The following is a 16,591-nucleotide window of genomic DNA, read 5'->3' as shown; positions in this document are numbered from 1 at the left end:
CCTTCTGGCTGCATGGGAGGAGAAGAGGGAGGGCATACAAGCCGCAAGGCTCACAGTGGCTCCTTTCTGCTTGTGAGGATTCCACTAATCCGTAGTTTAGCACGATACGTGAACCGGCTCGCTGTATTTCTTCTAAAATTACATCTTCATGCTAAATGTGCATGTAGTACACACTTCCAATTAAGGAAAAAATGTCCTTTTTGTATCAATGGGAAAATAACAGATACCAAGTCGGTGAATTCCTCTAAACACTTTCAAAAGCCAAGAGATACAAGCAAGCTACCTGAGAGTGTCCCATGCTTGAAGATGCTGTCAGAGCCTGCTGAAGTGCTTGCCGCTTTGTCGGCAAACTCTGCTGATGGGAAGAAATTATCCAATCCATGTCGAGCAGATATTCAAGAATATCAGAATGGCCCCTTAATGCACTATGAACCAAAGCACACTGTCCTTTTTTGTCCAAGTGATCAATCTATATTAAAGGCCCAGGGCAGGGGGGAGCAGAGAGAGAGATAAAAAGCAATTCATTTATAAGCAAGTTCAGAGAATATGCTGCTGCGCTGAAACTCAAGGAAGAACATATTTTGTCAAATTGATAGGTACTGTGGAAAATTTAAGGATCGTTAGCATGTTTCTGGGGAACTCTGCGTTAACCTTAGAAACAGCAGTTTTTTATTTGACTAAACCTCCCATGCAAGATATTTCAACAAACTATTTTAGAGTATTAAAACGAAATGGCTCTAAAAAAAATGAGAGACTTTTCCAGTTTTTTCCATGATCTCAGAAGACATGACAGAATGAACACTTTCCTTGAAAAAAAGTTACAATAAATCACTAATATTAATATTTTCATTTTCCTTCCTTAATTCACCTTTTTTATACTGCTTTAGAAAAAACAACTGCATTTAGACATAAGTTGACACCAGTTTCCATGTTACTATTCACTATGTAGACTCTAGCTTGCAGAGGATGTATAAGGTCCAAGCATGATGTCATGCTAAACGTGCCTACTGGTGAATAAAAAAGCCACAGATTTAGCTCCCTCCATAATGCCTGTCCATGTCCTGATGTCAAGACATTCCACAGTTCCCCACACTTCCACCATCAGCAGCCAGTGATGTGGAGTTAAGAAAGGTCTATTTTGGCACTAAACGGCCACTGTGTGGTGCTTTTTTCACACTGCATATTGCCAGAGATGACAACCCAAATGGAACAAAAGTAACACCAGTCACAAGTGCACTATTAAAAAAATACGTTAAAGGGGGTGGTATGGTAATACATTTGTAGTAATTCTCCTTGCTAACCACAAAAGCCATGTAGACTAGCAATATTTTATATGTATCCTGCAAGCTTATCTTATGCTACTAAGTGCATCTCAATGTTCCAACTTAAATACCTAGAGAGGCACAACTTTCTTCCAACTCTCTTAACTTTGGCAGCATTCACCTTGCAAGCTCCATTTGTTCCCTTCTTCCTCTTCTTGCTCTTCATTTTTTCTACAAAAGGCACATACCTAGCTTTTTCTTGTGCACCCCCCCCCCTTTTCTCCCAAGGAGGGTGCTGATCAATGATGATACGCTCATTTATATTCATTACTCTCTTAGGCAATCTCTTGGTATGTAACTTAGGTCATGAAATCAGCCCTAGGAACAATCAAATTATGTCACTGATTCTAACATAAATTTATGTTAGAAAAGTAGGACAAGGAAAAGATCAGACAATGGGTAAAGTGGCTTTTAAAATAATTGGACCATATTGCCTGATATGTATTGCTTTTGCACAGGGTGCTGAGAAATTTCATGTTTAACTGATCCAGTGCATATTTCAGGATCGGAGTTGCATCCTCATAGAGCAAAGAGTTTGTCTTGCTTCAGTCACTGCCCGACAGCTCTATAGTACACAAATGCTTCTAACAGAGTCTGTTGTGGAGCTTACCTTTGCTCCTTTTTTACAGAGCAGTGAAACTATGTGCATATGGCCTGCAGCTGCTGCACAGCAAAGTGGCGTCATCCCATTCTCAGATGCACCATCGATTGTGGCACCAAATTCTAGCAGGAGAAGGACCACTTCTTCATGACCAAGATGAGACTGAACACATAATACTGGAGCATTGTTTAGAACTTCTGTCCTGTAATTTACATTTGCTCCACCCAAAATTAGCAGACGACTCACCTAGGATTTAAACAAACTGTCTTATTTAGAGCCTGAAGCAGGATAGATTTGCATTTCCATTACATTTTTGAAATTTATTTTATATATTAATTTCAAAATGATGGATGAAATGGATATAGACCCCTTGAAGAATCCTTCTTTCCATTCAGTGTGGCTTAATGGAAAAGAAGATTAATGATTTTATAGAATACGTGGGTTGTATCCAATTGTTGCATGAGTGGAAGGCAGCTTGCATAACCATCTTCCTATCCCTTTTCCCTCCTATAGCTCCCGAAAAGGCAAAAAGCCTCTCCAGAGCGGAGGGGGAAGGGTGAATTGCTCAAAATCAGGTGGAAGAACCTTGCACAACTGAAACGGGGGAGGAGGGGAAGGGAAACATCAATTCCACAAGCTGTTTTCCACTTATACAACCACTGGATACAACTGTGTATATTTGCATTTCTATACTTAAGGCTCATGCCCATGAGCTGCCACACCAGAAATTACTCAGGATACAGCACAATACATGCTCTCCCAATGTCACTTTATAAACTATGGTAGCCTTCCCCAACCTGGTGTCCTCCACCTATTTTGGACTACAACTCGCAGCATTCCTGACCACTGGGCATGCTGGGTGGGGCTGACTGGAGTCAAAATCCAAAACATCTGGAGGGCACCAGGCTAGGGTAGGCATCACAGTGAAGTCGTGAGATCATTCAGAGCACACTACGACATCAGCATAGTTGTAGGACAGAACACTCCTTTGCTGCATCCTAATAGCATTTCACCTATAACAGAACCAGACAGATTGATGCCACCCTCATATTTTAGAAGTATATGAAAGTAATGCAGTTCAATGTAAGCGAGTGTAAAGTAATCCAGACTGAGGCAAAAAATCCTAACCATGTATACATTGATGGGATCTCAGCTTGCAGTAACTGAACAGGACAGGGTTCTTGGGGTTGTGGTGGACAGCTCAAATAAAACATCAACCCAGTGTGTTACTCCTGTGAAAAAGGCAGATTCCATGTTGGGGAGTATTAGAAAAGGATTCGAAAATAAAATTGTCAATACCATCATGTATTTATACAAACCTATTGTGCAGCTGCATTTGAAATACTGTGTACAGTTATGGTCACAGCACCTCAAAAAGGGTATTGTAGAGCTGGAAAAGGTGCAGAAAATGTTTGGGGGCTGGAGCAACTTCCCTATGAGGAAAAGTTATGTTTAGGGCTTTTTAGCATAGCGAGGGGGGATATGATAGAGGTATAAAATTATGCATGGTGTGGAGAAAGTGGATAAGGAAAGGTTTTTCTCCTCACAATACCAGAACACAGGGTCATCCAATGGAGCTGAATGGTGGGAGATTCCGAACAGATAAAAGGAAGTACTTCTTCACACAGCATATAGTTAACTATGGAATTCACTATCACAAAATGCAGTAATAGCCACCAACTTGGACAGCTTTAAAAGTGGACTAGACAAATTCATGAAGGATAAGGCTATAAATGGCTACAAATCATATATATTACCTCCAGCATCAGAGGCACTATGTCTATATACACCAGATGCTGGGAAACACAAACAGGAGGGTGCTATTGCACTCATGTCCTACTTGTGGGTTTCCCACAGGCAGCAGGTTGGCCAGTATGCGAACAGAATGTTGAACTGGATAGCCCTTTGGTCTCATCCAACATAGCTTATCTCCTTAACATTTGTTAGAAACTATTATGGACCCAAATTTTCATCTAGTTGAGCCTACATGATTCTCACACTCAAAGTCAGTCCTCAGAATATGATTCTCACACTCAGGGTCAGTGACCCTTGGCTCGGGTCCATCTAATGTTAATTGTGACATGTCCCACTGAAATCAATGAGGCAATTTAGCCATGATTAAATCCTATGGCTTTCAGTGAGACCCAATAGTCATGACTAACTTTAGCTGGATCAGTGCTAGATTGCTTTTCTATGTAAATGCAGAACCAATTTGCTTAGTTAAAAAATTATGAATATTCACCCTGTAGGAAAGAGATACATAGCAATTCACAGTTAATGTTAAAATTAGACTTAAACACAAATCATGTGCCTCTCTGCCTGCTGCTCACAACAAAAAAAGAGTTACAGAACTCTTAACAAATGTGGTTTATCGTGTGTGTGTGTGTGTGTGTGTGTGTGTGTGATGGAGCGAGAGAGAGAGTGGGGGGGCTGTATTTTGAAAGTTTGGTCAACTTAACTTGTTCAGCTCCACCTGTTTTTAAAGCCCAAACAACGGGGGAAGAGGGTTTTTTTTTTTTTAATAGTCTGTATTCTGGCCTAGGAGTGCGTTCAATTTTCTGCTTAAGAATACTGTATAAAATAAGGGGGGCAGAATGTGGATTCACCATCACATTGACAGGCAGAAAAAAATCTCTCTCTCCCTCTTTCACATACACACTCACAATGAATCTACACGAGTTTTACAAATATAATTTGCCTACTCACATATGATTGGCCAGTTTTTCAGTCCTTACCCTCATTGGCTAAAAGGCCCTTTCTGCCAATTCTGATTGGATAAGCTTTCAAAAACAGAGAAGGGACACAGGAGATTCAAACAGAGAGTTTCTTCCAGTTGGATCCGTTTCTTACTGAAGTTAAGCTTGCTTCCTAGCTTTTCCCTACTTCTTTCTTCTGGAACTGACATACTGTTGTCATTTGGAGGAAAGTCAGTCAGTTCTTTTCCTGATGCCAGCCTACAAAATTGTGTTTGCACCAAGCCCGCCATAGTGTGGAACTGTTTTCTTTTAAGATCAGAATTATCACAATGGAAATTTGAAATATTGAAGGTATTTTCTTTGTGTTCTTACCTTTACGTTAGGAGTATAGAGATTTCGCAAAGATGCAAGGGCTGCTGACAAGCCATCAGTGCTATAGCCAATCCACAGGGCTTGAAGGTGACTGGAAGAAATTCCAGTCTTTTTACTGAGCCCCTAAAACACGCAACAAATAGCAATGATAAAAGATGGACAGAATTTTTCCCAAGGAATGTTTTTTTTTGCACAATGAAAATCATGATCATTCTCTCTTAGAAATTTTTAAAAAACAAGGAGAAAACTACTAGCTATCCCACCCAAATGAATTGGGTGGGATAGCTAATACCCTGGAAGACAGAAACAAAATTCAAAGTGATCTTGATAGACTGGAGTGCTGGGCAGAAAACAACAGAATGACATTTAATAGGGATAAATGCCAAGTTCTGCACCTAGGGGGGGAAAAACAAATGCACAGTTACAAGATGGGGGATATGTGGCTCAAGAATACTACAAGCGAGAAGGATCTTGGAATTGTTGTAGATCACAAGCTGAATATGAGCCAACAATGTGATCTGTCTGCAAAAAAGGCCAATGCTATTTTGGGCTGCATTAATAGTAATATCGCTTCCAAATCATGTGAAGTACTAGTTCCCTTCTACTCAGCACTGGTTAGGCCATCTTGAGTACTGTGTCCTGTTCTGGGCACCACACTTTTAAGAAGGATGCGGGCAAACTGGAGATGGTTCAGAGGAGGGCAACGAAGATGATCAGGGGAATGGAAACAAAGCCCTATGAGGAGAGACTGAAAGAACTGGGCATATTTAGCCTTGAGAAGAGAAGACTGAGGGGAGATATGATAGCGCTCTTCAAGTACTTGAAAGGTTGTCACAGAGAGGAAGGCCGGGATCTCTTCTCAATCATTCCAGAGTGCAGGACACGGAATCATGGGCTCAAGTTACAGGAAGCCAGATGCCGGCTGAACATCAGGAAAAACTTCCTGACTGTTAGAGCAATACGACAGTGGAACCAATTACCTAGGGAGGTGGTGGGTTCTCTCACACTGGAGGCATTCAAGACGAGGCTAGACAGCCATCTGTCAGGGTTGCTCTGACTTGGGATTCCTGCATTGAGCAGGGGGTTGGACTCGATGGTCTTATAGGCCCCTTCCAACTCTACTATTCTATGATTCTATGATTGTATTTTGTGCATGACTTTTAAAAAACAATATTAACATCTTATTTTTAATCTTTTAAAGTAATCCAGATCAAATATCTTGTGACATGATTCTGTATTCAGAGATAAATAACTAGCTATTGTCCTAGAAGTCAGTGCCCAGTAGGTACAGCTACATATGGAAGACTGCAGATGTCCTTTTCTGGTTTTTTTGAGAGGTGACATAAAACAGTATAAAAGGGACAGTGCATGTCCTCTGCACACGTAAATACATGGTTGAAGTACTTCTGTCAAATGGAAAGCTCATTACAATCTGAAATATTTCTTTTTCTTTATTTTCTAACACTATGTTTCTAAAAGGCAAGGGAAAAAGAATCAGAGGATGTGACTGTAATATGGCACAAAGGCTTAACAAAAAAAAAGACGAGAGGAGATGGACAGGCTAAAAGAGAGAGTGAGGGATAGGGTAGGCAAAGAGAGGGGGGCAGGCAAAGAGAGAGAGAGAGAGAGGGAGGGAGGGAGGGAGGGAGGATAGGGTGGTACAAAGACAGAGGGTGGGGTGAGGCAGGGAAAAAGAGAGGAAGATGGGGGCGGGTGCAATGGGGCAGGAAAAAGGAGAGGGGGCAGCCAATAAGAGAGGGCAGCCAAGAGAGATAAAGAACACACCAGAAGGCAAAAAAATATATAAGGTTTACCTTGAAAATATGAGCTTTAAGAATGTGATGCCCAAGTTCCATTGTTTGCTGACGGTTTAGTTTTCCTTCCTGCCGAGAGAACATGAATGCCAGGAGAGCATGCCCATTCCTAATTGTTGAAACAGAAAGACAGAATAGAGAGCATTTTAAACAGGGTCCTAATCAATGTTATGCCACTTGTCTATTCTCTGAATACCTCAACTTGACAGATTTCATTCTCCCTCTCCTGCCTCTTAAGCCTAAATATCAAGATGTAAACTTGGAAAGACAAATAATACCTGCACTATATTGTTCTCTGATATTATGATCCCGTCTGTGGAAAAGCATGTGCTGTTCATGTTACATTTAAATCAAACCATGTCAAAAGAGATGTAAACTAGTGTGTGATGCGGTCTGCCCAGGTCACCACATAGCATATCTGGATTTCATTACAAAGGAGTGAGGGTAGCAATTTATATAGTGAGACTACAAGATACTGCAAAACCACACTGTCATTTCCTTACATTGTCCTCAAACAGTAGGCAGATATACAGTCAAACACTTATGTGTTTCTGCAAAGTGTCCTTATTTCTTGTTCTATCACTAATGAAAGCATCACTATCAGAATCAAACTTATGATGATATAAAAGTTACCATTGGATCCAGAGAAAGTGTTGACTGCTAATGTACTTTGTTTTTATTCCTGCTTGACATGTAAATTAAAAACAATACACATATAATATTTCAAGTACCTTTTACACTAATGAGTACTACATAAATTATGACTTATAAAATTATATAATGTAATTGTAGATGGTAGAATCTGTCAACCTAGCACAGCTATTGTACCACCTCAATTCTTTCAACAGGACTATTTTGGGAGCGATGCTTACTGGGATTGAACCACATTGAAGAGAGCTACTTTAGGAACGTCTAAGAGCTTTCACATACTCCATGGCTTTTCTTTTGAACAATAACCCCCTCCCAAGCCATTTTACAAATGCTTTTGAAACTTGCCTGTGTTTCAAAAGTTCCTTGCCATATGTGGTGTTAGCTGGACTAAGCATAAGTGCAAAGACCCATTGGGTGCATCTAATTAGTTATGTGGTCTGTTAGATAACTGGGCATCCACTGGTGGCCTTGCCCAAGACTGGGTCCCATATTTCCCATACTCCAGTGTTCTGATTTGGAATGGAGAGTGGCTACAGCAGCAGCAGCTCTTAAAACCAGCTCTAGCATACAGTTGACATTTCTGCCTAGCAAAATAGTTGCAGCTAATGAAAGCACATCTCTCCAGCAGCCAAGACACTTATTTCCCTTCATTAAAATTTGAACTGGTTCTAATTTTAGAGCGAACTGCATGATCCCATGAGCCTGAGAAGGGTGAATCTCTCTTCGTATTATATGAATTCCAATGTACACTTCAAAAATCCCATTAAAAGACCTCTCCTGATCTTACAGGATTCACAAATGATTAGCCGGGCAGAATAAGAGGTACAAATTACGGTTGAACAGTCGAAATTCAAGCACATAATAGATTCCCTATAGGTTCCACCTACCATGTTATCCTGTCTCTAACAGTGCCTATAATGTCTATACGCACAAAGAAGGTTTGTTGTCAAATAAAAGAATAGTTAATTTGTAAGGTTGTACCTGCAAAATTACAAAGAAGCTTCATAGAAGATAATCCCATGTCTCCATAGTGCACAATGCTGCTGAAGCAATGAAATGTACAGCCCAACCATTACGAAAGTAGCTAGTTCTACTTTTCAAATAGACCACCTCATCTCTGGTTTATTTTACAACATGCATCAGCCAACCCCCCAAATCCTGGTTCTAAGAGAATGTTTCTTTTAAAAGTGTGTGCCTAATTTCACTGCCATCTTTCTTATACAGTGCAATACAAAAGCGACCAGCAGCTACTAAGTATCCACTATATATCGAAGTGCTTTAGTTTACCTTGGTTCACACAAAAAGTCGGTGTTTTCACCATCTGCTCTCCAAACAAGCCACTCCCTGAAGGAAGGATGGCAGAACATCCGTGTTTTGTCACGCCTTTTTATCAGAAAGCCTGAAAGGGCCTCCATCCTCTGATGGAACTCTTCCCACTCCTGTTCACCATATATCTGGCCAGCATTAATAGCCTGGAAAATCTGGTCATCTGTCATTGGGTGAAGTGATGCCAGAACCACATTCAGCACGGGCAGGGCTCTTTCGAACGCTGAGTTTGTCATGAACTTCATGTTGCACTGGAGCAAATAAAGCTCAGACAAAGAGACTGGAACTACCTTGTAGCTTGCACTTTTGATTACCAAGTGACCCTTCTGAAAGAGATCCAGTGTCAGTTTCAAGTAGAGATAGGATCCCATGCTTCTCATGATCAGGTGGTTGCTCACTTTCCCAATAATAGCTGTATCAGCTTTTCCATTGAGAGAGATATTGTTTATAATATCCTGGCTGGCACTGATCCTGTACTGAATATATGCATTCAAATCTGCTTGTATTTCTTTGTTGTCAGGGAAATCATCTAAGGAGATTGTGAAGAAAGGACGTGAGCTGGTTATTTCCTGTATTATAGAAGGAGAGAGAGAAAAATACAAGCACTTATTAACACCATATAAAATTCATAGGTATATAAATGGAATTTGAGCTTGCTAAATGCAGGAGAATCACATTAAATTAAAGGCAGTGTGATGATGTGGGTAGTGCTAGAGTAAGAGCCAGAGTGAAGCCCTAATATGGATGTCGATTTACTGATGAACAAGTAACTATTTATTTATTTATTTATTTATTTATTTATTTATTACATTTCTAAGCCAGCCAATAGCTAATGTTGTCTGGATGGATTACAAACAGTTAAAAAACTAAAATGCCATATAACCGTTAGTTAAAAATATAAAATACAATACAAATATTTTTAAAAATACAATACAATACAATGCAAAACAACAAACAACAGAGGAACTGATAGAACAGCCATAATAACCTAGAACTAGGTCTCTAAAATACCTAGGAGAAAAGAAAGCCTTTTGCCCTAGATAAGGTAGTAAAATTGCTCCTAGACTGTTTTTTTTCAGATGGGGAAATTGCACAGATGAATGCTTCTCCACTGGAAGGAAAAACCCAAATCCCCTCTACATACAAAACTAGCACATCAGCAAAAAGAATAATAGAATCATAGAATAATAGGGTTCGAAGGGGCCTATAAAACCATTGAGTCTGACCCTGATGGAATAGAAAGGATAGCATAGAACTTTTCTCCCCATCTGGGTTACTATGTGCAGGATTTTTTTTTTTTTTTGGTATGAAGGAACATTCAACCATGTAATCCGCCACATGCACTCTGGAGTGGTATACTTTAATGCTGGGAAGGACTCATGCTGGCCATTACTGAATTTATCCTGACACTGTCCTTAAGACTGTAAACTCATTTCTAAAAAGTTAAAGGTCCAGCGTCAGGCTGAGCTCAGATCAAAAAGGGGAGGCGCAGGATAACCAGGGAACAACAGCAGAACCCCTGCTTTACTCACACCAGTGAAGAAGTCTGACTTGGAAGCTTTTATAGCAGGGGTTGGCAACTTGTGGCCCCCCAGATGTTTTGGCCTACACCTCCCATCAGCCCTAGCCAGCATAGCCAAAGGTGAGGTAGGATGGGAGTTGTAGGTCAAGATATCTGGAAGGCCACAAATTGACCACTCCTGTTTTATGAGGAGAATGTACCAGATGAATTGCTTTGGCCTATTGTTAAGGATTTTCCTTGTTGGCTTGGCTAGGCTCCCTGGAGTTCTCTCCTTTGGCTAGAGCACAGGTTCAGGATCTGCTGTTGGTCCCGACACCAGGTTGTATTGGAGGTAAGGACTAAAAGAACAAGAGCCCAAAAGCACCGTTGTACCACAAGAGAGCTGCTGAGGGCAGCAGCAAATGCAAAAAAAGAGAATAGTCAAAGGAGCTGCATGTTAGGGCTGCACACTTTACACAACGCAAACAGCAGACCTGCTTCAGGTTGTCAGAGCTGCCTCAGGCCTCACAACTTGGCAAGCATACATACATGTTAAAAGCTGAAATGTGAAGGCTGGTAAGAAGCAACAAATGGAACAAGGACATTTGGCAAATCATTTGTCTGGATTTAAGTGTTTAAATACATGAACACAAGCATTACAGACCAGAGAGCAGGCATCTATTCTCAGGCATTTGATAGCATATGACGGGGCTTCTTGATCTAGTTATTTACTGGCTCTTGGTTTTTGTTTTTTAATTGTTTTTAGTTATTTTAAATTGTTTTAAATATTTGTATGTTTTTAACCCTTGCTGTAAGATGCCTCGAGTCTTTTTTGAGAGAAAGGCGTCTAATAAAATTGAAGGAATGAATGAAATGAAGAGCAAATGCAGTGCATAGACCCCACTGTGCATAACCAATGAGTGATGGCTACACTCATCATGTACATGTGGTTTGTAGCAGCGACACAAACAACAGAGAGGCACTCCAATCCAAAAAGAAAACTAAGTGACTGAGTCCTGAAAATGCCTGTTTTATTGTGTGCTCGCCCAGCGTTTTGGCCAACAAGTCTCCTTCAGGGGCTGCCTACACTGACCTGGTTCACACGTAATGACAACTCAAGAGTACAGATAATGCAGGTAGTCCCTGAAGGAGATTTGTTCTCTGAAACACTGGGCGAGCACGCACCAACCTGGTTCACACAACACAACATCGTTATTTAACCCATGATGAGCTGTGGTGCATGCCGGGTGTGTGTGGCACTGTTTTGAATATGCAACCCCTGACCAGACTCATGTTTTGCATATTCAAAATGGCCGCTCACTCAAATAACTCACCGTATTATGCAAACCAGCCCAATTAAAGAGGGACTTTGGGGATGCAGTCACTTGTTTTTCATTGAAGCAGCAACTGCCCAAGTCACAGCTTGGCCTCTTTACGATTAAAATTAAAATGTTCCTTCAGTGCAGCATTATTTTCAGACCAGCAACTGTAACACTTTTTTTTTTTAACATTACCTGAAAGTTTGTTCTTACGGTCACAATCAGTTTTAGCCATGGAGGAAATTTAGAAATAACATTTGTGATGAATGAAGAAACTGTGTCTCCATAATCAGGTTTGTGAAACTCAGCCTCATTTAAGCCATCTATCAAAATGATGTACTCCTCTTCTGGAATTTTCTGTTCTGAAAGACAAGATAGCAAAAAAGCAATAAAGATGAGTACTGTACCAATATACTTTAGAATGCTGTTTTCAAGTTAGAAAAATAGAAGATCCCAGAGTTACTCAGTTTTCATACATGGAAAGCAGGCCAATAGCAAATGGTAGGAGGGTAACTTCCTCTCTGTATACATCTCTTCTTCCCTCCCACCTAAAATATAAAAGGTATGTCCCCATTTTCCAACAAGTCTATGATGAAACTTCCTGTACCAACATGTGGATATGGCTAATTACAAATTTAGTTCTGGCATCCCAGGCAGATCTACCTATTCAAATGCTTGTAATTAATGTGTTTTAACATTTTTATAGATCTTTCTGAATTTTAAAATTGTCTATATGGATAATTGCTTGCAACAATTGCTTGCTATAGTGGCTACTCACAAATCTTAAGGAAAACACACTTAAAAAAAAGGGATTTCAAGATAAGGAAAACAACAACAGTATTATCACTTCTCCAGGCAGGTGCAAATGCTGACACACACTTCTCAAGGCAGGTGTATTCACACACACTTTGAAAAATATAATGCTTAAATATAAAAGAAACTATATTCTCCTTCATATGCTAGAAGAAATACTAAAGTAGTTCCTTCATGCAAGTTATACATTCAGCAATAGTGCTAATATAGCAACTATGGTCAGCAGTTCCAAGATATTTATTGAAGAAAAGATGAGAAATGACAAGAATGTGTTTTAAGCTGCATTCTTCTGCAGAGAAAGTTACAAAAGAGAAAAATGTACTTGCACACTCTGAAAAATTAGCTGCTAGTTGTTTAACCCCTTGGAGCACATACATTTTAGAATGCAATTTCTTATGCAATTATACATTTCACCAGTGTATCACTTAAAATACATATTCTTTGATATTAATTTTATCCCCCCCAAAAAAAAACCCCATGTTATTTTCTACTACTTCATGTGCTGTCATTAATGATAACTGACAGCATCCCTTCATACAGACAGATGTTTATAAGTAATTGGAACTATATGATCAATTTAAACATACTTAAAACATACAACATCAATATAAAACTTTGGTGGTATGAAATTGTAGAATTCATTGTAAAGACTGTTAGTTAGGACACCGAGGCAACACTTCAGAAGCGGGTGAATAGCAGCAGACATTTTGGCCTTGCTGAAGTGTCACAATCCATGACTGGGCACTATACTCTGTGCTGTAAAAATGCAGGTCTTGTGTAAATTTATAAAATATAGGTAAAAAAAAGATAAAACAAATATTATATGATAATTGTAGAATCATAAGAAAAATATAGAAGATAAAAGTAACAATTTGCTATATGTTTCAACAGAGAAGTAGCAGCCCAGGTTCCCAGACCTGTGTTTGCTACTGAATGTCTAGTTTCGCCTAATAAGCATTTTGAAATGCATGGATAGCAATTGGAGTTCATTATATTTAGATAGCTGTTACACTGCTAAAGCCATTGCTTTTGTGGAGCTGTTTACACTGGTATGGAACAAGCAACATTTGCCATCACAACTTCCGTTAAGGTTCCATTTTGCAAATGGATTTGCAGCACTTCATGAATAATTTATCATATTATAATATGCACTACAGGCAACTTATAACCACATTGGTAAATGCATAAGATTACAACCTAATAATCTTTTGATACAAATGCACAAGTCCATTATTTATTTAAGGCTATTATATCAATTTATTATCCTTTTTTAAGCGTGTTCCTCAATATATGTGCATTACCACTTGTTTTAAATATTTTATTGTCTTGGTAGGCTTTGATACCTTATTTAAAACAAACAACACTGATCTATTCATCCGTAAACTGTTCCCATATCCACTAGTAAATGGTAGGGCTGTTCGCATAATCAAAACAAGCCACTGTGGTTTGTTTAAACCAGCAGCGCACGCTGGTGGTCGTTAGCCTAATTACTTGCCCGAGCGCAGCTTGTCATGTCATCCAAACCCAGGTGCCATGGCTTGTTTGAGGGGGAAACAATCCTCAAATAACCCATGGCTTGTTGTTGGGTTGAGAGTTGTTTTCCCCCTCAAACAAGCCATGCTGCCTGGGTTCGGATGACACAGCAAGCCATGCCTGGGCGGGTAATTAGGCTAAAGAGGTCCAGTATGTGTCGCCAATTTAAATGAGCCACCATGGCTTGTTTGATCATATGAACTGGCCTCATGATGTAACTGAAGTAATTCTAAAAATAAATTCTTTTTGGCCTACCTTTCCTAAGATTTGCTAGTGGTTCCAATACTCCTCTTCTGAATGCTGTCACTGGATCTTGAACGCAGGATCTAAGGCTTAGCATACTTTGTAGGTGTGGTTCCCTTATCAAAAGTTCCCTGTATGCTGTTAACTGATGTGACCGGCAAAGAAGAGCTGCAATACTATGCACAAATTCTGGGACCAGGCATGTGTAAGTGTTGTCAGCTTGGCAGTAGTGATAGGCAACAACCTTAAAAAACAAACAAAAAAACCATTTAGAGTTAATGGTGGAGGCCTCAAATTATAATGGTAGAAGCGATGGGAGGCCATCTTGAATGCATTTCAGTTGATCTTTTAAATCACTCAGGGGAACACCCACACACTTCTGTCTGTGTGGAGATCTCACAACCCCTTTGCAGCACACAATTTTATCCCATTCATTAAAATTTGGAGAAGTGGGTTTTGTTTTAAAGCACCATTAGCTACATATCTGGTCCTCAGCATTGTCCAGCCCAAAATGGTTCTCTATACAATAGCAGAATCATAATACTGTATTTTTCTGAAGTAGCAGAATAATAATACTGCATAACTTGTCTTAACCGTAATAATTCACATCTAAGTGGCTGTTTATTCTCCACTCCATGGTATAATATCATGTCTTTTCTTTCCAAAATAGGAAATGTTGAACATTGTACAGTACAGAGTATAGCACACAAGAACATAAAAAGAGCCCTGCTGAATCAGACCAAGGGTCCATCTAGTCCAGCATTCTGTTCACACAGTGGCCAGCCAGTTGTTGGCAGGGAACCCACAAACACGCTGATAGAAGACTTCAAGGAGATCTTCAATTACTCAAATATATTCTGCTTAATTTATTACTAGTGAGCTAAGAAGAATCTTGCAAGAACATGTCTTGGATAGACATCACATGGAAATTATGTTCTGCAACAATCTTCTCAAGAGAATCTCAGTCATCTTAACCCACTCTAGAGAGAACACCATGAGTTGAACATAGGCCCTCCTGAAGAAGCATGTTCAGATTCTTTTGAAATTAATGGGATTTAAGAACACATATCACTGAATCAACATGAAGTACTGTCTTGGAGAAGATCACACCACATTTCTCCCCTATTAATAGAAGCTTTGGAACTCTGTATTGTTGAAATGCAAAGAATATAACCTCTAATCGTCCATCCCCACCCCTCACAATTGAGTATCTTGAGACAGGATCACAAACAAAAAAAATCCTAAACTTTTTCTTCAGGAAAAAAAATCTAGGTTAATTATTTTACAGATAAAATTTTCTTTTGAGCTTATCCCAGTAAGCTCAATCTTTGGTGGCACAGTAATGCCAGCTCCTTGAAAACCATGGTTTGTGAATTGAGAGCCAGCCCAAACAACACAAGCTCCCTTCTAGAATGAAATTCCATTTATTTATTTAAATATTTTTGTGTTGCCTTTCAAGGCAGAACCTCCTCAAGGCTGTTTACAGAGTAAAATTCTGAAACAATAAAATTTAAAATACAATTAATTAAAACAGCGGCCTTAAACATTTAGGTGCTGTCTGCATGTAATGATGGCAAATCATGGGTTAATTAACCCATAATCTGGCATGGCGCATTCTGGGCATGTTCAGTGGTCTTTTTGAATATTTAACCCCGATCACACTGATCAGAGATTGCTATGTGATGTCTAAACCTGGACACTATAGGTTAATCGTGGCTTAAATAACTCTCATTTAACCTAACTACTAATGGTAGGCTATCTGTGGTTGTTTAACCCACAAATAACCTATAGTATCTGGGTTCAGATGTCATGTAACAACCGCTGATTGGACCGATTGGGCGTTGAATATTCAAAATGGCCACAGTGTGCACCCGACACATGTGAACCAGATCTTAAAGTAATAGCAATTAAAACTCAAATTTATAAAATAAAAATGGGCATATATTAATTTAAAAGCAGATTGGAACATCCAAGTTTTTGAAGTCCATTTAAAAAAGTCTGGTAGGGAGTCACATGCACATCATATGGTAGGGCATTCCATAAGGATGGAGCCATCGCAGAAAAAGCCTCAACTTTTGTCCCTACCAATCTAATTTTATTTATTTATTTATTCATTTGATCTGTACCCCACCTTTCCACGAAGAAAAATGGCACTTAAGGCAGCTTACAATCATAAATAAAACTTGATTAAAACAGTAACAGAACAATGCATTCAAATACAAGAAAAATACAGGAACAGATCTTACTGGTGAGCACATAAGCAGGGCCCCCATGACCGGTATTTGTGCCTGAGCAGGTTCATATAGGTGCAGGTGTCCTTCAAATAACCTGGTCCTAAGCCATTCCTTTCACTGTGTGCTCCCTATCCTTACAAGGTTTCTTACCCCCTCCCAAATATAC

At 39.5% G+C, this 16,591-nt stretch overlaps 2 protein-coding genes across 6 annotated transcripts in view; one reads left to right on the top strand and one right to left on the bottom strand.

The window, feature by feature from the left end:
* Nucleotides 1-16,591, bottom strand: part of TANC1 (tetratricopeptide repeat, ankyrin repeat and coiled-coil containing 1) — a 178,937-nt gene that overhangs the window by 22,330 nt on the left and 140,016 nt on the right. The window contains exons 11-17 of the mRNA XM_084811226.1: nt 14,204-14,435; nt 11,798-11,964; nt 8,744-9,351; nt 6,806-6,914; nt 4,992-5,114; nt 1,933-2,169; nt 284-469 (exon numbers count right to left, since the gene is read on the bottom strand). Of these exons, the coding sequence (XP_084667352.1) occupies nt 284-469; nt 1,933-2,169; nt 4,992-5,114; nt 6,806-6,914; nt 8,744-9,351; nt 11,798-11,964; nt 14,204-14,435 (1,662 nt within the window). The remainder of the gene's footprint in view (nt 1-283; nt 470-1,932; nt 2,170-4,991; nt 5,115-6,805; nt 6,915-8,743; nt 9,352-11,797; nt 11,965-14,203; nt 14,436-16,591) is intronic.
* The window catches only part of WDSUB1 (WD repeat, sterile alpha motif and U-box domain containing 1), an 88,732-nt gene that overhangs the window by 62,705 nt on the left and 9,436 nt on the right, over nt 1-16,591 (top strand). For 2 of the 5 annotated variants that reach the window (XM_084811316.1, XM_084811248.1), the window contains one exon: nt 1,952-3,238. The exons of 1 other annotated variant lie outside the window; for it this stretch is intronic. The gene's annotated coding sequence lies outside the window, so the exon portion shown is untranslated. Of the gene's footprint in view, nt 1-1,951; nt 3,239-9,302; nt 9,415-14,861; nt 16,378-16,591 lie in introns of those variants that run through there. 2 more of the 5 variants (XM_084811297.1, XM_084811307.1) reach the window with 2 other exon arrangements.

This window comes from Heloderma suspectum, chromosome 1 (assembly GCF_057233095.1).
Source record: "Heloderma suspectum isolate Gila_16-S chromosome 1, 16-S_ref, whole genome shotgun sequence".
NCBI classification, from domain to species: Eukaryota; Metazoa; Chordata; class Lepidosauria; order Squamata; family Helodermatidae; genus Heloderma; species Heloderma suspectum.
Note: the sequence above shows the minus strand (reverse complement) of the source record. Positions and strands in the feature narration are given on the sequence as shown.